This window comes from Drosophila elegans, unplaced genomic scaffold (assembly GCF_018152505.1).
Source record: "Drosophila elegans isolate 14027-0461.03 unplaced genomic scaffold, ASM1815250v1 contig_208, whole genome shotgun sequence".
Classification (NCBI taxonomy): domain Eukaryota; kingdom Metazoa; phylum Arthropoda; class Insecta; order Diptera; family Drosophilidae; genus Drosophila; species Drosophila elegans.
Window position 1 is genome coordinate 5,575,398 of NW_024545578.1, and position 26,181 is coordinate 5,601,578.

The following is a 26,181-nucleotide window of genomic DNA, read 5'->3' on the forward strand; positions in this document are numbered from 1 at the left end:
CTATGTTTAAATTCTGCTAAATATATTCAGATTGTTTACAAATCTATTTTATGTTCCACTTAAAAATATATATGTAACATGTGAAGGTTTTTAATCTTAAATATTTGATTAGCTTTTTACAATTTATGTAACCATTTTATTAAGAACTGTTACAAAACTTTTATAAAAACTTTAAAATCTAGATCATCCCATTAATTTATTAATTTTCAAAATAAAAACCCAAATGGAATTTTAAAGTTTAAAACTTTCAAACGTATAATTATATATATAAAATTATAAGAATTGCTTTCAGTGCTCACACATATCTGACCACTTCAGGTTCCATTTGTGAATTTGGTGTGTGTGTTGCCGAGGGGATTCCCATCCTTCTCGTCTCGATTTACACGTTGATTTTGCCCGGCTGCAAAAGCATGCGAGTGTTTTATAGCCAACGACCTGTGCTAATCCCATAAATCTAATTGGCCCCGGGCCTCGCTCTACTCCTGGCCAGCTTTTGGGTTAGCCGGTCACACACAGGCCGAAATAGCAAACAGCAAAAAAAAAGGGGGGGGACAAGAGCAACATCCTCCACAAAGTCCATGTCCATTTCCATTTCCATGTCCATGTCCATGTCCAGTTCCCGTTCGAAATACGCTCTACACCCGGTGGAAAATGCGCCTGCAGCTTGACCATTAAATGTGACTGCAAACTTTTCTCTCGCTGGCAAAAAAAAACTTAACGACATAAATTAGAACTTCAGCTGGGAGCAGCTTCTCACCGAGCTCCACCTCTTTTTGATCCCCTCTCAGGTGGCTGAGCTCCAATAAAGTGTCGCTCGCCGAATAAAAACAATTGCGAATGCAATGTTATGCCTGCAGCGGCAACAACTTTATTTTTAGCTGCACTTAGTCCTGGCTGACTTGTCACCTGTATAGCACAAAAAAGAAGCAACAGTAACGGGGAAAACATATCTCAAGGGAAGTGAAGCCTGAAAAACTCTAGAACACTCTACTCTAGAAAATACAATTATATCACTGGGATTCACAGTTTTGGTACTTAAAACTTTTGAAAATAAAATCAAATTTTTGGTTTTATTTGTTCATTTGAGAATCGTAATCCCTGAAAAGTTAGGTGGCCTTTTAATGCGGTAGCATTAAAAATGAAAAATTTAACATGTAAATATAATTCTCAGACTTTATCCTCTACTATTGCCAGTTTCCAACTACCCTAAATAATAGTACAACCTTATGTTAGGGTAACCAAAAGAAAAACTTTAAATTGGCATAAAAACTTTTGAACTTTTGGAAAAGGGGGGCGGTGAGGGGTTCAACGAGGGAGTAAGTTGGGTCAACGGCAGCCCATTAAATAGATTGATGACCAGGCCAACCGACTTGGGAACTATGTCAATTGAGACAGTAAACTGACGGAAAGAAGGTTACAAGTTGCACCCAAGCAGGCGTAGTACATAAAATCAGCTTTGTGCCAAATCAGTTCTATTATTTCCATACAAAAATGTCGGAGCAAAAGGTTGAGACCACTGGCTTTGTGCCCCAGTACTTTATATTACTGCCCCGAAAGATCAAGAAACTATTGCTATATCGCTTTTTTTTTGCTACATTACTGTGCTCATGGTTGGACTATCAGATGCTTGCGATTTTCTTGTGCATTAATTTATTTGAGGTGAGACGACCACTGCTTTCCCTTAAAGAGATATTGGGATGGACCTTGTTTTCAGTCTATACCTCGATAATGATGTTGGTTATACGAATGTGCATGGTTGGTTACGGTTTGATATTGTGCCACATACACTATGTCAATCCCCGATGCTATCCGAACAGAATTTTGCGTATAGTCAATGAACTTCCTATACGTATTTGCTTATTTTTATCGATACTCTCAATAAGTATAACAAGCAGCTGGTTATATGGGTCTTTTGTGGATTTGATATATGGAAATTATTTGTTAGGCGGATCCTGGTACTATCTAATGACCTTTGGCTGTTTTAGTGGAATTTCCTATTTCCTTAAGCATCATGGAAGATGTCTAAAAAGATTCCCATTGCCCATAGTTCATCTGGATATGAAGGAATGCCTTCTCCAAATCTGGTGTGATCAACTAAAAAGATCTGGGAAGCAAGCTTTTGTACCAACTTTATTATTTACCCTGATTTACTGGCCATGTATGGGCTATTACGAAACTACTGAAATAAAAGGAGTTATTACTGGATTTACTGTGATTATAATGGAACCCACACGACTATTCAAAGGTTGGTTCTTATCTACATTGATACTGGCTAAATTACACATGGTGCAGGAGGTTTTTGGCTTGATTATGCAGCGTCAATTAGTGTTAATTAATGATTCAAGGCGTCTGCACGAGTATCTGGATATTAATCTATCCAATCTGATATTGGCTCGTTTCCAATATTTTCTCTGCATGATGAGAATGAAGCCTATGCCAATTGATAAGCAACGCTGTAACCTTTCCCTACCAATCGCCATGGCTCTGGATACCACGGAAATGTATGGCTTTCGATTGCTAGCAGCCCGTGATTTTTATGCCGCCATGTCGGGCAGTTTATGTAGTGAACTACTGAATCAGCCATTGGATTGTAAGAGAAATCGGAGTTGGAGTGAGTTGCGTGATGTTATACTGGAAACGGTGGATGATTTTGTGGGCAGAATCGAGTCCTGTTTGGAGACTGCTCCTCGCATAAAAATATGTAGTTTGCTGAAACATCAAAACCCCGTAAAGTCGGGAATTCGATCGCTGGTTAAAACAACTGCTCCACCACAACAACGTCAATGTGGATGTTTTCAAAAATGTCAGCCACCCGAGGAGTGTTTGTGTTTATGTAATCTGGGAAAGCATATATACGAAAGAACACTTAGCTTTTGGAATTGTTTGATGCTTAGATTACCAGGGATTCTGCAGTGGTATCGTTATTTTTACGACCCAATTCCTATGGCAAAACTCAACCATGAATTGCGATGTGGAGAACCTTTGGTTTGGGCCCTTCAAGGACTCGTTTGCATCTGCGTGAGATCCAAAAAAGAAGACCGTTTTGGATTCATCCAAAGCGATCTTAGTCGAATTCTGACATGTTTATTAAAGTTGGAGGAAAAGTTAATCGCTGCCGGGGAAAGGCAGGTTAGGGAGCGAGTAAAACTTTGCTCCAGTCATGATCGTTTAATTATGGCCGTCAACCGATGTTTGTACAAAATGCTGTTCACATTTGGGCCGCATTTGGATTTTGTTATAAATAATATAACGTTAAGAGAGAACTTATACCACAGGATGAAGTTGCTGCCCTAAGATTTTTTATTTGTTTTCTAAAATTGTGTTACGGATATTTCAAAAATTTATATATTTAAGAGGTTAAAAAAAACTTCTCCTAAAGTCATGAGGAATGTAAATAATTTGCTCATATAGTATTTCTTCTTTGAATATCCTCCACTCACGCAATCATCTCTAATTTAATGGCATTTGTCGCACTTGCCACGCACTTTCCACTTTTCCTCGCCGTTTCAGCTCTACACTTTTGTCTCCTCTTCTCGCCCCTTTTCTCCTCTCCTTTTCATTTCTTATCAATAAAACGCTGCTGCTGTGTGCATTGTTTGCTGGCTAAGTGGACAAACTCACACACGCACAACTGGCAGGGAAAAGGAACAAAGGAAGATCCAAAAGAGAGTGGCGAACAATTGAATTTTCTACTTGTGCTGCTTCTTTCTCCGCCACTTCTTTTGCTTTGACTACTTTTTATTCGTTTGGATTCTCCTTATTGCACCTCCCACGCTGTGTTATCCCCTTATCCGTTCCCTCGCCACGCTACTTTTTGATTGCCTTTTGCCTTTGTGGTCGTCCGTATCATGTAAACGCTTTGTGTGCAAAATAGAAAATGCGAAAAACAACAAAAACAACAACGGCAAACAAACTGCGAGCAAAATAGAGAAATGAAAAGATCTCAACAAGTTTGCCGTTAGTCAAGCTAAGCTGATTTACTTGTTTGAGAGCATTTTGCGATTGCCATTTTGCATTGATTTAAGAGGGGGTCAAAAGGGGAGAAAAAGGGGTAATAAGAGAGTGCAGAGGTTAAAAAGCATAATTGTACACTCAAATGAATCTTCGTTTAAAATCCCCACTCACCAATCAAAGGCTAAGAGACTGCTGGCGAAGCAACAATATGGAAATCTGCACTATTCAAAACAGGAAGAATTTAACGGCTTAGATAAAGAAGCTATAAAAAACTATTTGAACTTAAAAGGGTTTACCTAAAATTCTAAAATTGTAATCTTAAGAAAAGGTAATAAAGTAAAACAAAATGTATGAATAGTTTTTAAATTAAATAAAATCATGCGTACTTTAAATATTAAAAAATTTAATAATAATATAAATATATATATAAAAATATATATTTATATCTATATATATTCTTGAACGAAACAATAAAATTATTTCAAACCTTCCTTAACCCAGTTTTTCCAACATAATTTCTCATCAGAATAAATCAAGTGTGGATCAAACAAAGCAATGCGATAAGTTTAAAAACTTCTTGGAACTTTAAATGTATTTCCTGTCATTTAAGGAAATTAAATTTTTTTTTAAGTTTCCTTTGCGCGATAGCCACTGTAAATACAAAATGTGAGGCAGAAGACAAACTATTTGTGGTCTTTATCAGCGGTTGGCCACAAAAAGAAAAAGGAGAGAAAAATGTGGAAAAAAAGGGAAAGAGTCGCAGAGACAGAAAACAGACGGCAGCAATGTTAATTGAAGGGTTTTTATTTTTTTGGGGTGAGAGAGGCAAACTCCACTGCAACAGATAAGCTACAAAAACACCAAAAAAATCAACAAATAAAAAAACTAAAACCAAATTTAGTGGCTTGAACTTCAAAGCACATGAAGCGATTTAGAGTAGAGGGTGCATGAGGGGGGGTTTAATAAACAAGCCACCAAAAGGTAAATAAATAAGCACAAAATGCCGAAAATAGCGCACAAGGTATAAACCAGAAGGAGAAAGCGAGAGAGGAATAGAACGAGCAGCTGCTGCGCCGACGCCTGCTGTTCTTCAGCTTCTTCTTTTCTACCCCCTCTTCCCCATTGGCTCCTCCTTCTCTCCTTATTCACCACAAATTAAAGGCAATTACAATAATAACAACAACAACAACCATAAATGCTCTTTGACTTTTTACAGCAGCCGGAGCAATGAATAAATAAATACAGTACATACTCGTAAAAGTGAACAATGGTAATACTTGATATATTTTTATTTCCTGTCTCCACCAATTGGGAAACTTTCTTATAATTCTATCATTCAAAATATTTTGAATTGTTTAAACTTTGTTCTGTTTTCCGAGGGCCCACTGTACATTTTATCAGCAGCAGAAGCATAAATAGAAATGCAGCGGGAGAGCAAATCTAGCTCTCACTGTATTTTTTAGTTTTTGTGTTTACTTATTTGCGTTCATTGGCTTCTATTCTTAACGGCACTTTATGCCAAGGAGGTGCGAATGAAAAGGAGCTATAATCCGGTTTTTCATCGTACTTACCTTTTTTAATTAGAATAAATCAAAACTTCTGCTGCGGATTTTTTCATTTGCTATTAAAAGCAAAGCGGAATTTACAGTTACGCCTGCCACCGTAGTTAAACTTGATGTTGTTTTTAATTCAGGGTCTGCGGGCCAAAAAACAACATATGTATATGAAATTTTTAAGTATTTTTGCTTTTTACTTTGCCAAAAAGTTCGACGCTAATTGGAAAAGAGATGCGAGAAGGCGAGGGGGAGAAAAACTATAATTAAACGCCAGCGAAAAAAGGTTTTAAATATCCTGCGGGCACAACAACAACAAAAACTATGGAAAATCAAGAAAAAGAAGGGGGGAAGTTAACAAAAAGTAACAGAAAGTTGCAGAGGGAGAGGAGAGGCGTTGGTCTGCAAGGGGGAAAATACGAAAATCGCTCTTCCGGGAAAAAGAGAAAAACCCAAAAAGAGAGGAGCTGCGCAGGATATTTATTTTAGCCGTCTGTTAAAACTATTAATTTTGATTTTGATGGGCACTGCGGGTTCGTTTTGTTTTTCTCGTTTTTCATTTATCGGCCACTCCGCTTTGTCACTTTATTTCGATTTTAATTTTTCAACTTCTTCACTCGCCCCATGAGTGTGTGTGTGCGAGTGAGAGGGAGGGAGATAGAGCGAGAGAGCGCGTTTGTGTTTCCACTGCAACTCCATTCTTCTTTCTCTTTTTTTTACACACACTCGAACAGTGGGAGTTGAAAACTTACGCGTTGCCGTGTATTTTTTTTCAATAAGCAATCGCTTTTATTTCAGCTTTCCTTTCCGCACTGCAAAAACTCCGTATTTATGCACTATTGTTTGTCGATAAGAAGCCGCCGAAAAACGCCGACAAAACACCCACGCTGGAAAATCGCGTCCGCTCGGAGCAGCAAAAAAACACTAAGTGATTTGTTTTTAAAAAAACCCCACTGAGATCAAAAATCCACTAACGGCTTCAAGTACCGATAGTTCCCCCAAACAAGCGATATTTATTTTTTAGGCTTTTGCTTACATTCAGAGATGGTCACACTCGTTGATTAATAACCGGTTTCTGGTATATATTTAATTTAACCATAACATGCCTTCACATATTTTAAATATATGTATATATTCAAAATAATATTTAATTTTAAAGTTCTGAGATTAATTTTATAGTGACCGCTGAACAGTTTAATAAGATACCGAATTCCGGCTCAGAAGGCAAGGTTAACTGTATTTTTATCAGTTCATCAATTCAAACGATTAGGTAGTATCCAAATATTTTTGATCTTGATTTAACCGATTACTTTTAAGTTTTTCGAATGTGTAAAAAGATTTAATTTATTTTAATTAAGCTATTATTCCAATCCGTTGTCCGATAGTCACAGGTAGTTCAGACTATCGACTAGTTGGTTCGCGGGTATCAGCTTCCATCTCTAGCGGTTGTGACCAGGGTGACCAGTTATGGCAAATTTAAAATGTTTGGTATATTTTATGGTATATTTAAAAATGCGACCGAAGCCGGGCGATATGTTCCCAATTCTTACGCGCGGTCACACTGGTAGTTATTGTGCGCGTATTTTTCTGCTCTTGGCTATAATTTGCCAAACACCGCAGCGGCGCCTAAGTTGAAAACCTCCTCAATATTTCGGGACCGCCCGATCAAAAAAATAAGGTTCAAAGAGCCAGGAAACATCGACTTGGAGGAGAACTAAAACCACCGACAGCGTCGCAAAATGCAGTCACATAGCAAAAAACGCGTCTGTTACTACTACGACAGTAAGTATTAAACAAATAAATAAAGTATGAAGTCTATTAAATAAGAATATAATGAGTGGAAAGTAGCATTCACGTTTTCCAAGCCGATTTTGTGTTTTTTGCGCATATACTCAACTCCGAAGATAGCATTTTCGCAAATTTCCAGTTTTACGGCGACTGTACGAGCGCGTTCCGGTTCACAGCGCACTTTTCCGATACGCCCGCAGTACGCTTGTGTTCGTGTGCGTGTATGTACCTGTAGGTCTCTCTCACTCCCCTTTGTGTTTTTTGTTGCTTTTCGTTCGGGCGAAAGTGCGACCACAGCGGTCGTTCGGCAAAGTGCTGCTCTCCCACAGACGCCTCGCCGACTGTGGCCGTAAAATTTGTATTTCGCATAGCGTGGCAAAAAATTGTTTTTTCAAGTTACTAAAATTCGTAATTTTTGCTCTCCAGGTGACATTGGCAACTACTACTATGGCCAGGGTCATCCCATGAAGCCCCATCGCATACGCATGACCCACAACCTTTTGCTCAACTATGGGCTCTATAGGAAAATGGAGATTTACGTAAGTTACTAATTAATATAAGATCGAACTTCAATAAATTAAAATAAAAATAAGTTCTGTTTCTAAAAGGTTAAGTAAAAAAATACATTTTGTATATGTTTTGCTAAGTAATTCGAGCTTAAAACTTAATTTATTCAACAAGGAAAACATAAATTTATGTGGATTTCTAAAAATGTTTTCTACTAACAAGTAATTATCTCGGAAATTTGTTTAATAATTTGAAAACAAGTTAAAATATTCAAGATCTAACCAAATTCCTTTAAAATGTCGTATTTTTATTGAAGTTCTGATTATATATTTAACTTTCTTAACGGTTATTTAAATATAAATTCCCCTATTACAGCGTCCCCATAAAGCCACTGCCGATGAGATGACCAAGTTCCATTCGGACGAGTACGTCCGGTTCCTGCGCTCCATCCGGCCGGACAACATGTCGGAGTACAACAAGCAGATGCAGCGCTTCAATGTGGGCGAGGATTGCCCCGTTTTCGACGGACTCTACGAGTTCTGCCAACTCTCTGCCGGCGGATCCGTGGCGGCAGCCGTTAAGCTGAACAAACAGGCGTCGGAGATCTGCATCAATTGGGGCGGTGGCCTGCATCATGCCAAGAAATCGGAGGCCTCCGGCTTTTGCTATGTCAACGATATTGTCCTGGGAATTCTGGAGCTGTTGAAGTACCACCAGCGTGTTCTCTACATAGATATAGATGTCCATCATGGCGATGGCGTGGAGGAGGCATTCTATACCACCGATCGTGTAATGACCGTGAGCTTCCACAAGTACGGCGAGTATTTCCCCGGCACCGGCGATCTGCGGGACATTGGCGCCGGCAAGGGAAAATACTATGCGGTTAACATACCCCTGCGTGATGGCATGGATGATGATGCGTATGAGAGCATCTTTGTGCCCATCATCAGCAAGGTGATGGAAACATTCCAGCCGGCAGCGGTGGTGCTGCAATGTGGCGCCGATTCGCTGACCGGCGATCGCTTGGGTTGCTTCAATCTCACGGTCAAGGGACACGGCAAGTGCGTGGAGTTCGTGAAGAAGTATAATCTGCCATTCCTGATGGTTGGCGGTGGTGGCTATACCATTCGCAACGTCTCCCGCTGCTGGACGTATGAGACCTCCGTTGCCCTCGCCGTGGAAATCGCCAACGAACTGCCCTACAACGATTACTTCGAGTACTTTGGGCCCGATTTTAAGCTGCACATCAGTCCCAGCAATATGACAAATCAGAATACGTCCGAGTACCTGGAGAAGATCAAGAACCGCCTGTTCGACAATCTGCGCATGCTGCCCCATGCTCCGGGCGTGCAAATCCAGTCGATCCCCGAGGACGCCATCAACGATGAGTCCGACGACGAGGACAAGGTCGACAAGGACGATCGCCTGCCGCAGGGCGACAAGGACAAGCGCATCGTGCCCGAGAACGAGTACTCCGATTCGGAGGATGAGGGCGAGGGCGGCCGCCGGGACAACCGAACGTACAAGGGCCAGCGGAAGCGACCGCGTCTGGACAAGGACACCAACAGCAACAAGGCCTCCTCGGAGACGTCCAGCGAGATCAAGGACGAAAAGGAGAAGGGTGCGTAACATTTTATTGATAAACTGATTCAATTGGGAATGATTCACCGATTCAATCAACGATTATTTTGTATTTGCTTAGATTGAATTGTTATTCAAGGGTTTTTATAAGACTTGATGGTTATGACAAATTAATATGTATGTACATATGTATTTATATAATTTATTATTATTTTAACGTACTTCTTACGTTTGTAAAACTAAATTATTATTCCCGCCACTTCTTTTTAAATTTTCGCGCAATTTTTTGGCGTCAAATTTTATTCTCATTTTTTGTACTGTATGTATGCTTCTTGTATGCAATGAAGATCAACATCAACAAAAAATATTGTCGCGCCAATTTAAACACTTATACATTTGCACACATTTTGGCGCCAAAAATTGTTGCACTCCCTATACATATGTACATATGGACTCACATGCACAAAAAGATATTTTTTTACATATGATTCTTTTCCTTGCGTGACATAATAAAATTATTAGACGTCTTACGATTTATATTACAAAACTAACATTTTGAAGAACCGATACAAATGTTTCGGTTTCGGTAACGGTTTTAATTCGGTTATATCGGTTAAGACTAACGGTTAGGAAACCGGTTGGATACCCTGATACCAACATCTGCTACTTCTTATATTTATAATTTTATAACTACCTTTCTAATGATGATCATGTTCAAGGAATACTTTTAATATTATTGAATACCAACTAATTTGATTATTATCTTCTTTAAAGGTGATGGAGCTGATGGCGAGGAATCGACGGCGTCCAATACGAACAGCACCAGCAACAACAATAGCAACAACAAGAGCGATAATGATGCTGGCGCGACGACTAATGCTGGATCCGGGTCGGGATCAGGATCCGGTACCGGGGCCAAGGGCGCCAAGGAGAACAACATATGACGTGGCGGCCGCAATTGGTTATAGAAGCCAATTAAGCGACCGCCGAAGTACAAGCCGCCGGATTTCACCTAGCGTCGTCTCATCCCGCCCTGAGCCATGCCCTCGGCTCCATCTATCCGCCCCTTCAAAAGTTTCCCATGCGATCAGCTCCCCTTTACTGTGAGTTAAGCTGAAATCCATCGCTTTCCATAGGGGATAATTCAGTTTTCAATGGGCGGGACTTAAACTTATCGTAAGATAAAATACAATTTATTGTAAGGCAGTCTGTGTGCAGATCGAAAGTGTATAAGCTAAGCAAACAAGTGAAAAACGTACGTCTAAGCGACCCCATGTGGCGAATCACGCAGAAACTAATCTAATCCAATAAATATTTATATATACGATGGGACTAGTATTATTACTTGGGGTTAGTGGAGTTTTATTTATTGAATTCTACTAAAAAATATAGAACACACACAGAGATAAGATCTCATAACAGATTTTATATATTTCCTATGGTTTTTATTACTTCTTTGATTTTTTGATAGTACCCACAACTATTTTGGCACTTCAGTTATTTTTATATATTTTAAAATTAAATCGAAATTAAATCCAATAATAATCGGCTATTTCACAAAGTTAGTTTTGTACATAATTAAATTTAGGACTTTAATACAAATTCTAAAATGCTATGTTTTAGAACCAAATGCATAATTGTAGCTATGAAAGTATAATAACTTGGGGGCTAGCACACTGCTTTACGATTATATAATTATAATACATCTAACATTGCGGAAAAAATGGCTATAAAAATAATAAGAGTTTCTGAACAGCAGCATACCTTACTTAATCAAAAATTATGATTTAAAATTTAAAACAAACAATAATGTTTAACTTATTAATTAGTTTGCGCAGCAACTAATATTTGCATTTCCTTATCAAAAATTGTAACTTATATTTTCCTAACAAAATACTTACTTTAACATTTTCAATTTATTCTGGAATTAGTTTTAAAAATCAAAAAACAACAACCACGTTTAACAATTTATTAGTATTTAAACCAAGGCTAACTAACAATTTGTAAAGTTTCTAACCGACGGAGAGTTTCCAAGTTGAGGTTGTGGCTTCGGGAAAGAGAATCCGCTGGGCGGTTTTTCCCGCCCACCAGTTGACAGTTTGTGACTAGTCTGCGAGGCTTTTGGGGTTTGGGGGGTGGACTAGTGGGGGCGGGGGAGGCGGAAAACTGGCTGCGGCGCTAATCCAGCGATAATATCGAGTCGATGCTGGTGCGATTACTGCGCGGCTGCAGTCGTGGTCCACCCAAGTAACTAATTGGATTCGCGAACTGCCGCTGCAGCAGTGAGTTTTCCAGGAAAATCGTCGGCGGCGGCGGCGGGGGTCTCACTTTCGTGTGATGTCGTCGCAGCGGCACCAACGGGGGCTCGCCCTCTGGATTTTCCAACCCATTCGGTGGCAGGGTGGACCCTGTTCGCGCATTTGTGGCGACATCAAAGGACTCGGGCTGCTGCTTTGGATCCTCTATGTCATCGGGCGCTTTGTGGCGGGATTTGTGTCTCTGCGGTTGCTGCTCCTGCTGCTGCTGCTGCTGCTGCTGATGCGCTTTCTGGGGGAGATTGGGCATGAAAATGGCACCAGGACATCGGGCAGGAATGGACACAGATGCAGGTTAGAGGGTTGCAAAAGCGGGCGGGGCGGGGCGGGGCGGTGGTAAGGGAGAGGTTCAGGAATTTAGATCAAATATTTTTCAGGGTTTAATTCTATTTGGCTTTAGTCAAAGTGACGTTCAATGGACATGGACGGTAGTGAGAGGTTCATGTTTGTGTGTGTGTGTCCAGAGAAGAGATAAAGTTTTATAATTATTTAAAGGCTTTGAGAGATAGAAAATAGAGGGAGGGAATGGCGGTTATTCAAGCTGCTTTTGGTCCGGGCAAAAGTTTATTTCGCTAATTTTTACAGTATTTTGGCACCTGTCGTGATTTGGCACTTTATTTTGTTAATATAAATGCACTGAACTGACATGAAAGTGTACACCTTGAAATTTTTAACGATTTTTTTAAATGCACTTTGAATTATTAGCTAAAAAACTAAGCTCCTTATATCCAAATAATAAAATCTAAAATATTTATATACTGTTTACAAAAAAAGGTGTCTTATGGGGATAATATAATCAGAGAAAGAAAAGAATTTGTTTTCCTATTTTTCTAAAATTTTTGGATACATTAAAACAGAATGTTAGGTGGTCCCTTTAAGGTTAAATTAATTTTCTTGAATTAAAGGTTTCTAGATGTATTATTATTATTCTGGAGAGTAATATATTAACAAAAATACTTTAAAAATAATGTTAGCTGGCAATGCTTATTCTATTACTTTTGTTTTTATTACTTTATTTATGTACTTTAATTTTTTAAGTGTTATGGAAAAATCTAGCTTCATAATTTGAGTTTTTGATATTTTCAAAGTGTATGTTCGCGTATCAGAGTTTAGTGTGTGCACCTCGTGTATTGCATTTTGGATTGCGGAGCATGACCTGTCTGGACCCCGTCCAAAATCCATTTTGCTGCCCCATATAATCCCTGCCCCAAGGCTCTGGCCAACAAAGGCGCCACGTCAGTGCCCGGATGGTGTCTTGGTTACACGAAACCCGCCAGTCACTTCACAGCATTTTGTATGGCAGCCTCACAACTCATACCTCATGTGCCCGGTTCACGGTCCCAAATTCCGCTCTCTATATCCACGAACAAGGGGCGTGGCATAGTCAGCAACTGCCCAAAAATCAACTGCAAGGAAAACGTCTAACGCTTTTCAGTCAAGTGCAAAAGTGTTGGCCAAACGACAGCGATGCATTTACATACTCCCATTGGAGGAAGTTAGAAAAGAAGGAGGATTCATGACCATGGAAATATCCTAACCAGGATATGAAAAGTTAATTGAATTTAAAATAAACTTATGTTATTTATTTTTATTTTAACAAAATTCTAAAAATTAAAAAATAATTCTTAAAAAGTACCTAGAAGTTTTTAAACGCATTATAATGTTATAATTTTCAAAAAATTATTGACATCTAAAATAATATAAATATTCCTGCTAAAATAAAGCTAAAACCAATTTAAGATTATTTAATTTAAAGCCACCTGAATAAGTTAAACATGAATAAATGACGAAGCAGATCTTAAAACTGTAAAACTCATTGCCATTTGGGCATTATTAATCGCATTTAAAATGTTATTTTCCCTAGAATTTTCAGCTGCCTGCTCTTTTCATACTTTTCCATTTTGCATTTGCATGGAACCCATTTTCAGTTTCATTTTCGTGGAATTTTATTGTGCTCGCCTGAAGGTTACAGGCACTGGCACTGGAAGCAGTGGAAACAATAAGCAAAACTTGCACTTTCATGCAGCACACTGACACTGACACACTTCCTTTTGCCCCTCAACCTGCCACGCCCCCCTGTTTACCCGCCCCCAGCCCATCATCTAGGAGCCTTTGCAAGCCATATTAACATTGTTGTTCTGGCATTTTTCATTGCATATGCCGCGGCGCATGCATTTCGAATATGTTTGTATTAACGTACTTTGCCAAGTCATCATCCATAGCTGGAATATTGCAATTTATTACCTGCTGGAGGAAAATGTGAAAATGTTGTACAAAAATAAAATAAATTGTGCTTTTCTGTTCTTGAATTTTTCTTTAAAAATCGGTGCAGTTTATAGTTTTCATTTCTAAATATTTATACTCATACTGCTTTAAAAAGCGTTTATAAAAGTAAACTTTCAACAAAAAAGAATTAAAATGGAATATTCAAACTTTACAAATTTATAAAACTTTTTCTTTGTGTAATAACTACAATAATGACGCCCTTAAGCACACGCACAATAACCCATATACGCACGCATTTTGGAAGGATGGCGGTGGCAATATATTTATTACACATGTTGAACAATGTAAGCACAAGTTTTGCTGCTCATTTGGTCGATGGTCAACAAGCAAATGCCTTGTTAACCATTATGGGCCATGTTTTAATGTAGCAACACACACAAACGACAACAAGTACAAAAAACGACAATAACTTTTCGCATTAAATGAATGCCAAGTGGCATTGAGACACTGTGAGGTAGAGGAAAAGCGATGGAAAGGGCGGAAAAATATGGGAAAAGCGAAAGAGCCCAAAACAAAGGAAAGAAAAAGTTCGCTTTTTCAACTTTTCAACGCGGAAATTAATAACAAATTGCTTTAAGCCGCCATGACGATTACGCTCTTGCCACTGCCTCCATTAAACAGTGGTGACAATTTAGCATTTTTATGACATATTTAATTATTCCAAATACTAATTTTTAAAGTTCAAATGAGAAATTTTTATTCAAAAGGGTTTCCTTTGATTTATTTTTAATTACTGAAACAATATTTTTTTTCTGACAACTAAAAAATCATTAACTTATTTTAAGGTTTAAAGAAAACATTATAACATAAAACAAAGTAAAATGATTTTAATATAATTTGTAAGCCCGTTAACCTATAGGTTTTGTACTCATTTCAATTACGGCATAAGCCACTAAGCAAGAAATTCATCTTTTTAAGTCAATGAAATTAAAAAAAATTGTAAATCTAAAAACCCTCTAAAAATCCATTTTTCTTAACTGTTTTTAATTTAGCTTCTTTTTTGGCATTTAATAAATGCCAGCACTTTCCACTCGATGGAAGCTGAAAATCAGTGCGCAAGCATAAGCACATGCTTACATATATCCTGTTTTTTTTTTCCTGGCAGTGCCTTAAGTTCAGAATGGACATCAGAAAAACTTTTTCCTGCACAATGAACACTTCATTGCGCACTTGAGTTAATTTGTCAAGCAAGCCAAGACGCATACATTTGTTAAAATTATTGAAAAAGTTTTTGGAGTGGCAAATTGGCAGCGAAAGATTGTGTTGCTTTTGATGGTTTTTCATTAAACACAGGGACTAGAATGAGGAGCTTTCCTTTTGGCCCCGCTTCTGCTGCTGGACCAGGGCAATTGTTGTAAAACATGAATAATGCATGCTGTAAAAGTTTAATGAAAATGCACGAAAAAGGAAACGCCACAGATTCGCCACCAATGGAAACAAACAAACTGCGACCGACACACAAAAAGTTGCAAAAAAATAATTAGAGCTAGAGCTGCCAAGCAACCAAGTCAATTAGCTTCTGTACCCATTTCCCTTTCTTTTTTTTTTTGCTTTTTCTGTATTTGGTATTTGGTTTTCATGGACTTTATGAAATTTGAAAAAGTAGAAGGGAATATGCTAACGTTAATAAATATAAATATTTTTTTTGATCGATGGTGTTTAATTGTAAAAAAATTAAAGAAAATGTTTGACTTTTAAAATCTTCCTAAAAAAACTGAAAGAACAATATTCAATAATATTTAATTAAATATGTATTATTCATATTATTCCTGATAAATATATAAATTGGTTTCATTAAACTTAAATTTGACTTGAATGTTGACTTCAGAACAGATATCAATACTAAAACTATTTTAACTATAAAATAAAATGAAACCTTTTCCTAAAATTAATTTATTATATATATTTAAGCAATCTTGAAGAAAAACAGGACTTTTATAAAAGCTAAAAATTTGTTTATTTTATTTCTAGCTATCTGGAAATATTCATAAAATAAATTTCGGGTAAATTGGGAAAAATTCGCAGCTGCGAGGCATTGGAAACACTCCAGACTCCTTGTTGTCCTGCTTTGTTTTTACGCTCCGCTTTAGATGAGCTGCACTCTCGTCGCCATTGTCCTTCGTCCATTATCCTTTATACTGGCTCCTGCTGGTGCTGCTGTTCAATAAACTGTAATTCGTGCGCCACTTTCATGTGCATTCATTTGTCGCCTCACTTACACACTCTCACGACACAACCACTCAGTTTCACACATATATATAAAGTACACACGCACACACATCATATACACACTCAACTCCGCTCGGTGGTGCACATTGTGCTTGGCGTACATGGCGTATGAGTGACATTTAATTAAAATTTATGTAGTCTAAAAAGGCAAGAATTTTTCTACACCCCGCCTCTTCAAATTTATGCAACGTCCCATTTTGTTTGAGTTGTATTAAATGTTCGCAGTTTTGCAGACCGGGTTTTTGGTAATCATGTGCAAATTTGTTTTTACACCCATTACAAGTGCAGGTCGACCGCCGACGACAACGTCACTCTTTGCTCCCTGACAATTACGACTGGCGAATACGTATACATGATCAAATATTTAAATGGAAAATTGCACTTTTGCCGGAGCAAAGATAAGATGTGAAAGTGAGGGGCATTTTACTTTTCTGCTTCGCTTTTACAAATGACTGAAGCTTAATTTAAGTTTCATACAACGTTCAACACTATCTTCTGGTAGATCTCAGATATTCTTAATTGTAATGGTTGGGCATGTTTATTTTAAATGGAAATGGGTTTATTTATGGGTTGTAAGGATGTTTTTTTCTTTTTGTAAATTTTTGTCTAAAGGAATGGTTTAAAATTTAACTATAAATAAAAATTCAAATATTTTTAAATTTTTCATTTCATTTAAAGAGCTATTTTCTGTATGTGAAGTTTTCCCTAATTTTGTCTCTGTCATAAAATATAATTTTTAATTTACGTACAAATTGTAATCATGTATTTAAAAATATTAATAACAATTCCGATATTTGTAGATTCTTAGTTTTCCCCAGTTTTTCCTTTGTTAAACAATACAATTGATTTGATTTTCGTAATTTTTATTGATATTAATTAAACCTTATTTACAATACAATAACTATTAAATAATCACTTTGCTGTTCTTATATTATTTAAATTTGATTTAACTTCGCTCATTTCTTCTCCTTGGCTTGCTGCCTTTTCTTGCTCATCATCCATTGATGAATTTGCATGCGTCGATAGTACAAATGTCGCTGAAGATTCTTCTTGAAGAGCGTCTCCCTGGCGAGAATCTCCAAGTCCTCGAAGCTGCACTGCCGGATATTCTGCTTAGTCCTTTCGATTAATTCGCTCGTTAGGTGAATTTTGGTGGCAGAAACCCGGGAAACGTGAATTTTTCTCCTTCTCAACTCTTCGCGGTGCATGAACATTGCATATGCGGCGGTGGGTGATTTTGGTGGCGATTCCTGGGCAGAATTCGGCTTCGAGTTCTCCTTGACTTCCGTGTTTTTCTGGATCAGACACATCTTGACTGTGCGATTGCTAAGCTGCGTTTGCTGGTTGCATCAGCGTTGCTGGCTTATTTTATACGAAATCCTTTTTTTCTGACCTGCCCATTCATGAGGCCCATCCTCTCAGGTCAATCGGTTTTCGCAGCCCAAAAACTGACCTGTATGCAGTTTTTTTGTCATTAATTTTTTTACAGCACGCGGGTGGCAGTGGATTAAAAAAATGTAATCCCATTCATTACCTAAAAAGTGTCGTAAAGTGCTCGGGAGTGGCGAAAAAAAATACTCGTTCATGGCACAACTGGCTCGCTAATCCGGATATATAACCGGATTAGGACAAACTAAACGGTTTATGGGTCAGTCGTGTCATCTCATGTCCTTTCTTGTCCTGATTTTGCGGTCTCATCGATTCTCCGCCATACACTTTGCATTCTGCTAATCCTTTTGCCAGCGTGTCCTGGCAATTAGCGTCATAATGGAGCGACAGATGATAGGTCTCTATTTTTGGGAAATTCACATCGAAATGGGTTGAGCTGTATAGCCGCCGGCCAGGACATTACCAGCTGACCCAATTTGTAAACATTCAAGCCAAATATTTGACTTTGATCGCCGGCCACAACCGCAACTTCTTTATTATTCGTCAGGCGTACAGTGGAACAAAGTTGATTTTAATTTATCATTATAGTTTTTTTAATTTATTACTTTAAATTCGTATTCCAAAACTTTTTAAACAGAGTTTTAATACAACTCATCGAGATATTGGGAAACATTTCAAAGGCTATTTATAGAGGGCCAAATTTTACGACTAAACTCAAAGAACTTTTATAATAGTTTTATTTTTCAAACACAGAACAAAAAACCGCACAACTTTTTAAAGGCCCAAGATGACTGTTAAAAACTTGTATTAGAAAGTTTTTAAATATGTATATAAAAAATAATTAACAATATATCTTTTAGTGAAATCTTTTTAAATATGTATATAAAAAATATATTTAATAACATATTAGTCATTAATTCTAAACTTTTTGACTTAGTAACTTTGTCTGCCCGATAATTCTATGCCATTGACTATCTGATTTAAATAATCACATCAGATTATTTCCACTGTGCCTTGGCCGTGTTGTTTTTTCATAAATTTATGCTTCAGGGCAAAAGGGCGATATAAACTCATTACATTGGCTTGACTGCTGTTGATGTTGTTGCCACTTTTGATGGGGCCTGCTGCTATTGCTTATTCCATAGCATTCTCCATCCGAAATATTTGGCGTTCGTTTTTGGGTTTCATCACCCAAAAAAGGGTTTTCTGGGCGGACCAGGGACTCGTTCTATGTGCGAAAATCACAACATTTTAATCTCATAATCTGAATTTATGTGCAGACTCAATTTCGTTATACTTAACGACATTTTATGCGGTTATTTTATGCAGGCAGGAGCCGAAACTGAAGGAGCTCAAGGGAATCCCAGCGCCAGACTAGCTATATATAGTAAGCTGCCCTTTTCCACACACACGTCGTTTGCGGTTTCGCTGGCACCCTTCAAAGTAAGTGAAGCAGCACTCAGAGAAATAATAGTGCATATTTACAATACATTTAAGGAAATTAAAAAAAATTTTTGATTTATATGAGTATATTTTACACTTTGACCTATTATTTGAGTGCCTTATAGTCCTGCATTTTATGATAATATATAAATAATATCAAGATAATAATGTCAATGATTTAAACTGAACCATACCACATAAATTTCTTTTACATTTTTAAGACCTTTAAATAAAGTTTTATAAATCTATTACAATACATTTTTGAAGTTTATAAAAAAATTGTATTCTGAGTACAAAATTTTATATTTTTTCTTAATGTTTGGGTACCATTATTGTCATAATTATGATTTAAAATTAAGCAAACAAAACTAAATTTCTTTAAGATTCTAAAGACCTTTAAATAAAGTTTTTTTTTCGAATGGTACACCAATTTTCTTCCAGTGCAAACGTTAAGTACATCAAATGTGTGTGAGAGCCAGTGCATGAGTGTCTGTGCGTCTATGAGTACTTGAGATTTTCTATGGTCGCACAAAACACATTAGTTAAAAGTACTGACCAACAAAGCCACTAACAAGCTGTCTCCCCCCTGAAAGCCCCACATTTTCCCCCATAATACACACTATATCGTCAGTTTTCCACCCATTTTCCTCCCACATATTGAAGTGCCATTATGTGCGCTTTAGTTTTTCCATCTTCTCCGAGACTTCATTTCTCCTTGTTGTTGTATCAATCTCGATGATGCTGTTCGCTTGTTGTTGTCGTCAGCATTTTGCTGGTGGAAAGTTTTTTAATAAACGCATTTAAATGAATTGATGCATGGCCGAGTTATTCTACGTAATTTTTCATCATTTAATATGAAACAAGTTAAAGTTGTGTTCTCATTTTCCGGCCAAAGAACTTTTATTACCTTCGTATATCACAACAGTAAGGAATGGAATTTACAATAAACAAAAATAAAAGGGAAATTGCAAAAAGGAAAAGAATGAAAGTTGTGCAATTCTTAAAACTTAATGGAGGCAACTTTTGCGTACCGACAAAAGCAATTTCGGGCTTAACTTTAAAGGTATCAATTTACATGTAAGTTTATGAGTTTCAAAAGAGTTATTCTTAATTTGAAATTACATTTTTTCATTAATTTTTTTAATTACACAAAAATACTTTTCTTATGAAAATAAAGATTTAATTTATCAAAAATAACATTAGTTTTAATAGTATTTTTATGATTTCATCTTTTATCTTTAAAACTCTTAAATGGCATAGAGAAAATATATATTTCTTACTAATTCTAAGAATAGTTTTGGTTTCTTTTTGTCTTTGTCCAAATGTATTTAAACCAAAGTCTTAAATTCCATGTCATATTTAATCAAGTTTTTGCCACATTTGTGTGCAAGTTTCGTTTGGTTAAATTTGATTCAAAAAGTTTTTGCCATTTTTTTATTTGAGGAATATTCATGTCGATGGCCAGACAGTTTTCTTTATACACAACAATCCAAGGACTTGCTTCTTTTCAATTTGTATTATTTGCTTTGCCTTTGTCTCTGTCGCACTTTGACTTGCTTTTATTTATACAAATTGCTTTTGTTTTTTGACTCTCGTCTCGTTCTGGTGCCTTTTGTGCCTTGTTTATTCAGTCCTGTGTTGTCTTGCCATCAATTTGCCTAAATATTTATGCTTTTATACAGCTTTTCTGGCACAATTTTTTGCATTCCGTCAGTTTCTGGTGGTGGTGGCCCGTCTATTGACGCCATGGTATCCATTTTGTTTGCCACCACCACCAGTTTTGCGATTTCCATTGCTGTTGGTGTTTGTAGTACTGCCGCTGCTGTTGCTGTTGGCCAAATCCACATCCGTTTCGGCCACAATTGGCGGACCCCAAGAAACTTGTCGCCGCACTGTTGCCGGTCCAATTCCAATTCCAGCTCCAGAGCCAGTGCCAGAGCCGGATCCTGTGGCAGCTCCTCCGGAGCCACCATTTCCCCCCGATCCTGGTTTTCTCCGCTTGGAACTCTGCTGCTGAAGCGAGCCGCCTCTTTGAGGCAGTTGTCGTTGCTGCGGCAGCTGCTTTTGCATTTCATGTTGCTGCTGCTGCTGTTGCTGTTGCTGTTGCTGCTGTCAAAGTGCAGAAATGTTTCGTATTGCTTTTTATTAAAAACTTTTTCGGCTCATATTTTTTTTTTTGTTCGGGTCACGGTGGGTGCTTTTAAATAATTTTCATGCAAGAGACATTTCTTTTAAGAAAAGATTTTCTTTGATTAGTTTTGTTTCATTCCATTCGATGACATACCTTCATGCTGGTTTTGTTTGGCTCTTTTTTAATTTGCATGCACGCGAAATTGGTAAAGCTCACTTGTTAGCAACACGATTTGCATATTTGATGTTAGAGCAAGCGAAATTGAAATTCATCAGTTTTGGTGTCCCTTTTTTGGACAAGGTAGGGAGAAAATTTCCCAGAACTAAGGACCCATTCAAGTGTGTGTTATTTGAGACGGAGAACCAGAGTCAAGCTCTTTGTTTTATACCCGTATTGTTCTTTTTTCAAAGTCATTGTATTGTTGTGCACTTGAAACGCTAAGTGAAAACATGCGAATCTAATTAAAATGATTTCACTGAGGAAATCAAATATTAAATACTTTAAATATAGTCTCGAAGTTTTGAGAAGGAATTTTTAAAATGGAAAGGAAAGCAATTGAAATTTAAGAAAGAGAAAATTTATCAAAAATACCTAAACTTTGATTTAAATTAGAGGCAATTTAAAATATAACATTTATTATTTAGTAACCTTTTTAGGGTTGATACAAAATTATTTGCCATGACACCTCAAACCCATTTCTTAAAGTAAATACAAAATTATCTGCCTTAACACTTTAAACCCCCTCCAATCAACGCCGCCCCGCAATTTATTTATTATATTGTGGCCTGTGTATTAATTTACACATCATTAGCTCGCTTCGACTTCTTTGCCTTCATTAAGATTTATATAAAACTTGAGCAAACAGCACAAAATCTGTGCGATGGCCTCGACATGTGGGTGCTGCCAGTGGGTTCGCTTTTTCGGATGTGCATGTGCAGACTTTGTTGTTGCTGCAGCTTGTGGGGGCTTGGGGTTTCGTTTTTGCATTCTAAGCTCGTAATGAGTTTCACCGCAGCATTGTGGTAGCTGGCAAAGTTAAGTGCGTGCTGCGTTTGCGGCAGGCCAAAATGAACAGCGACGGCAGGCGGGCTGTGGAAATGCTGGAAAAGCTGGAAAAGCGAGCAAGAAACGGAGCAGAAGCACCAGCACCATCACCAGCAGAAAGATGAAAGAAAAGTGCAAAGACGCCCACAAACAATTTTGAATAAAAAGAAACTTGGCATGCATGACGGGAGAAGCCTCAGAAGAAAGCAGCAGTACGAGCAGAAAACACCCACCAGCTGAGGCACTTGCACTTTTTGGTGCTGTTTAAACAAAAGATGCAGCTTCCCCATACGACTTTCTCTACAGTAAACTACCGAAAGTTGTGGATATAAAAATAAAATATATATAATTTATATTCAAAAAAATGTTATTCAGTATATTAAAAAAAAAGAATGTGTAAAATGGGCAGTTTACAAAAGTAATTTTTATAAGTCCCAAAAGTGAACAGAAAATTGTATGCATTATAAGTGATTAAATTAATTCGTACATAGAAGCAGAGCAGCTTAAAAAAGAAATTTTTAAGAGGACAGGAATACGAAAATCTAGTTTAGACCACAGATCGTTTGAAAAAGACACTTGTAATATATAAAACATGGATTCAAATGGCTTTAAAGTTTTATTTAAATTGAAAAAAAATGAATTGGACTTTAAGGCATAAACTAAGACTTAAGTAAATGATTGGTGTTAAATAAGTAGTGGCTTTTAAGTTTTATTTAAATTGAAAAAAAAATGTATTGGACTTTAAGGCATAAACTAAGACTTAAGTAAATGATTGGTGTTGAATAAGTAGAATTTTTGGTGTTGCAAATCAATTATGATTATATACAAATATTATTGAGTAAATAAATGTACCATTAATAGATTGCTTGAAAGATCAAAAATTAAAAGGGACTAATTAATCGAATTAAATTTTGACGGCAAAGTTATAGTCCTAGAAAACTCGGTTTAAAAAGAGAAATTCCCACCGATCAGCCACTGTATTAACCCCTTTTTATGGAGCAGACTCACACTCTTTGAGAAGCGAAACTTTTTGATTTTGAGGCAGGAAAAAAGTTTTGAGTGCGCTTCAATTTCGGTTGCTTTGCAATCAGGCTCGCGTAGACGCCGCAAGTCAAGTGGAAATGTGGAAAGCGGCGGGGAAATGGCGGGAAAATGGCGGGAAATGTGGGCCAAGTTGGGTGTCGGCGGTAGACAATGCCGCACGCACTTTGCGCTCCGCACAACTTTCGCCATTTTTTTTGGGTGTCACCAAAAGCGCCATGAAACTAACACAAAAAAAAAAGCAACAAAAAAAGGTTGGAAAATTCATCGCCAGATTTGAATGTGCAGCGATTGGCTCCGAGAAAATGCCGGGAAAATTCAATTTCGCTGCAGCTTAAGCTCAGACAAAGTACATGCTAAGTAAGCTCAAAAGTAACATGCGACCCCCTCGATAGACACTTTTCCAGCTAAAACTACATGAAAGCCAATAAGTTCAATATTTTGCTTTTCCAATTTCCCCTTCAGAAATCGCACGAGGGCGACGGAAAAGGGAGTTCGAACTTCGGTGGAAGTTTGTTTTTGGGCGTGCCGAAAAGTCGATGCAAAAGTTGAAAGTTCTTGCCGCGTTTGTTGCTTAGTTGAAGGTTTTGTCTTAAGTTTTCTCTGGCCAAAAGAGTTTCTGGTCACCGTCATGCATATACAATCTATATAAATCATGGACAGGCCCTTGATAAGCAAGAAGACCGACTGTCCCATCATGCACCCATAAATTGTGTGGCCTGCAACAATTGTTATTCTTGGCCCCAAGTTCATTGCAAAAAGCCAAGTTTTTCTTGCCAGGGATTTCCCAGATTTTCTTCAACGCATATTCATTTGGCAAATGTCCTCTAACAAAGGAGCATAAAAGGGTGAAGTGAACTCACATCCCCCCAAAAATGCAGTTCAATTATTTTTGTTCGAAGGTATTTTAACTTTTTTGCTGGCCAGGGCACTTTTTTCTATTAAATAACATTTTAGACAATTGGCTTGGCTGCAAAAACCAAAGGAGGAACCGACTGCCGTTAGCAAGAAATTGCATCGATGCCGCTTAAGAAATTGTCCTGGCCACAACAGCCAAGCCAAAGGTTTCATTTTGTTGGTTTTTTTTTGGCAGGGCTAACAAAGGAAAAAGAACTGGCCAATATACAAAGAAAACGGGCTAAGAGAAGACATGAAAAACCACACACACACAAAGAAATCGGAAACTTTCAAAGAGATGTAAAAACTATCAAGTAGCTAACATTCAAGGGTCATCCAGGCACACATTAAATGTTCCAAATTCGTATTATGCTCAGGGTTGAAGAGCTTTTTCAAAGAAATTAAAATTAATTAGGTAAAAAGTGAGTAGATTTTTGGTTTTATTTTTAGCATGTTAAGAGACTCTTTAAAGAAGTACTTACAAAAATAATGTAATTATTTTATGTTAAATGTAACCTAGCTGTAGTAAACTAAACCTAGCAAAATATTTAAACAAGGAAAGCCCTTCAAATATTTTAATGAAGTTTTGCTACAGCCACAATAAAGCTTAAAATGCAAAAGCAATCTAAATCATTTCAATGATTAGCATAAGAGATTCTTAAAGCAAGTACTTACAAAAAAAAGTAAATGACTCAGAGAGCTTCTCTTATATTCAAGCTAAGAAAGACCGAAACCAATTTTAACCATTGCCTCAATTAAATTTATTATTTAATTAAATTAATTGCAAACGCAATTCAAATCATTTGTTTTAAGTGCTCCGATGTGTTCTACTGCCACACAAAAACTATAGCATATTTTTTGGGGTTCGACTGCATCAATCACCTTCGCTGCAATTAATTCATTCAACTTGATAGTGCCTTTAATCGGCTTATACAATAATTGAGAAATAATTAAATTGAATCGATTGGCAAAAGCATTGTTCCAGCCAATACCTATTGGCCTGGCCAATTTCGTCGCGATAAGCCAATTGTCAATAGTTTTCCCCTTTTTCTCCTTTTTTTTTGTTCTTCTCGGTTGGTTTGTGTTAAATTTAATTAAACAGTCACACCGAAAGCACATTTAATATCAACAATTAAAACGACACGCACAAAAACACATTCGCTTACGCACATGTGTGTGCTTTACCAATATATTGTGATTAAATATTTTTAAAATACACCAGACCGTGTTTGTTGCTATTCAAATATGCACACTGAAAAAGGGGGAAATATTTTCACAAGTTTTGTTTATTTAGTTAAATTCAATTAAATGCAATTTAATTAAACGGAACATTTTCGCCAAGTTGATGATGGCCGCCAGGCAGTGTGCAAAAGAGAGGGCACAACGCTGGCACACACATGCAGACATGCAAAGTAAACAACTTTAAACGCCATTAAGAACATATTTCAAATGCTAGGGTCATGCTGAAACGTTCATGAACATTTTTCTTATTACATATATAAATTAGAGATGTCGAATAACTATTTATTTATTTATTAAACCAATCAAATATTTAGCTGGTTAATAAATGGGAGTTTGTGTACTTATTCAAAACCATAAAGAGAAAAAATTTGTTCTCAATTTGAAATTTAAAGGACAATGAACAATATATTGTATTTGAATGTAAAACAAATAGGGCAGACAATATTTCCTTATAAATAGATAACTATTAATTGACTTGTGTTAATCCCGATGAGCTTTGATTGAGTTAATTTAAAAACAATTTAAAAAATTCAATTAATTTTAATTTTTAAAATGTTTTAGGCAAAAAGTAAAACAACTTTTAAAGACTGTAATTGTAAAGTACATACATTTGTTGTTTGGGAGCCAATTAGTGATTTTATTTAAAAATCGGAGTATATTTTTAAGGTAGGAGTTAAAATGTCTTACAATTAAATTAATATAAAATTTATAAATTAAATAAAATTGAATACTCGATATAAATGTAAAGTACTTATTTATATAATAACAGGTCAAATAAAAG

The 26,181-nt window shown here is 36.9% G+C and overlaps 5 protein-coding genes across 10 annotated transcripts in view; 2 read left to right on the top strand and 3 right to left on the bottom strand.

The window, feature by feature from the left end:
• LOC108146118 (tyrosine-protein kinase Src64B) overlaps positions 1 to 6,435 on the bottom strand; it is a 36,259-nt gene extending 29,824 nt beyond the window's left edge. Inside the window, exons 1-2 of one of the 2 annotated variants that reach the window (XM_017271949.2) lie at positions 6,260 to 6,435; positions 5,526 to 5,650 (exon numbers count right to left, since the gene is read on the bottom strand). The gene's annotated coding sequence lies outside the window, so the exon portion shown is untranslated. The remainder of the gene's footprint in view (positions 1 to 5,525; positions 5,651 to 6,259) is intronic. The other variant, XM_017271951.2, reaches the window with a different exon arrangement.
• LOC108146117 (nucleoporin Ndc1) lies at positions 304 to 4,219 on the top strand. Its single transcript, XM_017271948.1, has one exon. It carries the CDS (start codon positions 1,492 to 1,494, stop codon positions 3,292 to 3,294), a length of 1,803 nt encoding a protein of 600 aa, XP_017127437.1. The 5' UTR covers positions 304 to 1,491; the 3' UTR covers positions 3,295 to 4,219.
• A 625-nt stretch (positions 6,436 to 7,060) lies between the features above and the next one.
• On the top strand, positions 7,061 to 10,710 carry LOC108146395 (histone deacetylase HDAC1). The gene is made up of 4 exons (XM_017272393.2): positions 7,061 to 7,289; positions 7,722 to 7,834; positions 8,178 to 9,423; positions 10,158 to 10,710. Exons 1-4 carry the CDS (start codon positions 7,247 to 7,249, stop codon positions 10,325 to 10,327), a joined length of 1,572 nt encoding a protein of 523 aa, XP_017127882.1. The 5' UTR covers positions 7,061 to 7,246; the 3' UTR covers positions 10,328 to 10,710.
• Positions 10,711 to 11,338: 628 nt separating this feature from the next.
• The window catches only part of LOC108146046 (contactin-associated protein-like 2), a 70,469-nt gene continuing 55,626 nt past the window's right edge, over positions 11,339 to 26,181 (bottom strand). For 2 of the 5 annotated variants that reach the window (XM_017271850.2, XM_017271849.2), the window contains exon 21: positions 19,900 to 21,154. In XM_017271850.2, coding sequence (XP_017127339.1) covers positions 20,756 to 21,154 — 399 coding nt within the window. In that variant the 3' untranslated portion in view covers positions 19,900 to 20,755. Of the gene's footprint in view, positions 11,931 to 12,056; positions 12,093 to 19,899; positions 21,155 to 26,181 lie in introns of those variants that run through there. The other 3 variants (XM_017271848.2, XM_017271851.1, XM_017271847.2) reach the window with 3 other exon arrangements.
• LOC108146050 lies at positions 16,959 to 18,139 on the bottom strand. Its single transcript, XM_017271854.2, has one exon. The coding sequence runs from the start codon at positions 17,521 to 17,523 to the stop codon at positions 17,170 to 17,172; it is 354 nt and encodes a 117-aa protein (XP_017127343.1). The 5' UTR covers positions 17,524 to 18,139; the 3' UTR covers positions 16,959 to 17,169.

What these genes read in the sequence shown, in the direction of transcription:
- LOC108146050 (XM_017271854.2), bottom strand. Translation starts at nt 17,523, where the DNA reads ATGTGTCTGATCCAGAAAAACACGGAAGTCAAGGAGAACTCGAAGCCG.
- LOC108146395 (XM_017272393.2), top strand. Translation starts at nt 7,247, where the DNA reads ATGCAGTCACATAGCAAAAAACGCGTCTGTTACTACTACGACA. An exon ending in CGTCTGTTACTACTACGACA is followed by an intron (nt 7,290 to 7,721) that starts GTAAGTATTAAA and finishes TTTGCTCTCCAG; the next exon opens with GTGACATTGGCAACTACTAC. An exon ending in ATAGGAAAATGGAGATTTAC is followed by an intron (nt 7,835 to 8,177) that starts GTAAGTTACTAA and finishes CCCCTATTACAG; the next exon opens with CGTCCCCATAAAGCCACTGC.
- LOC108146117 (XM_017271948.1), top strand. Translation starts at nt 1,492, where the DNA reads ATGTCGGAGCAAAAGGTTGAGACCACTGGCTTTGTGCCCCAGTACTTT.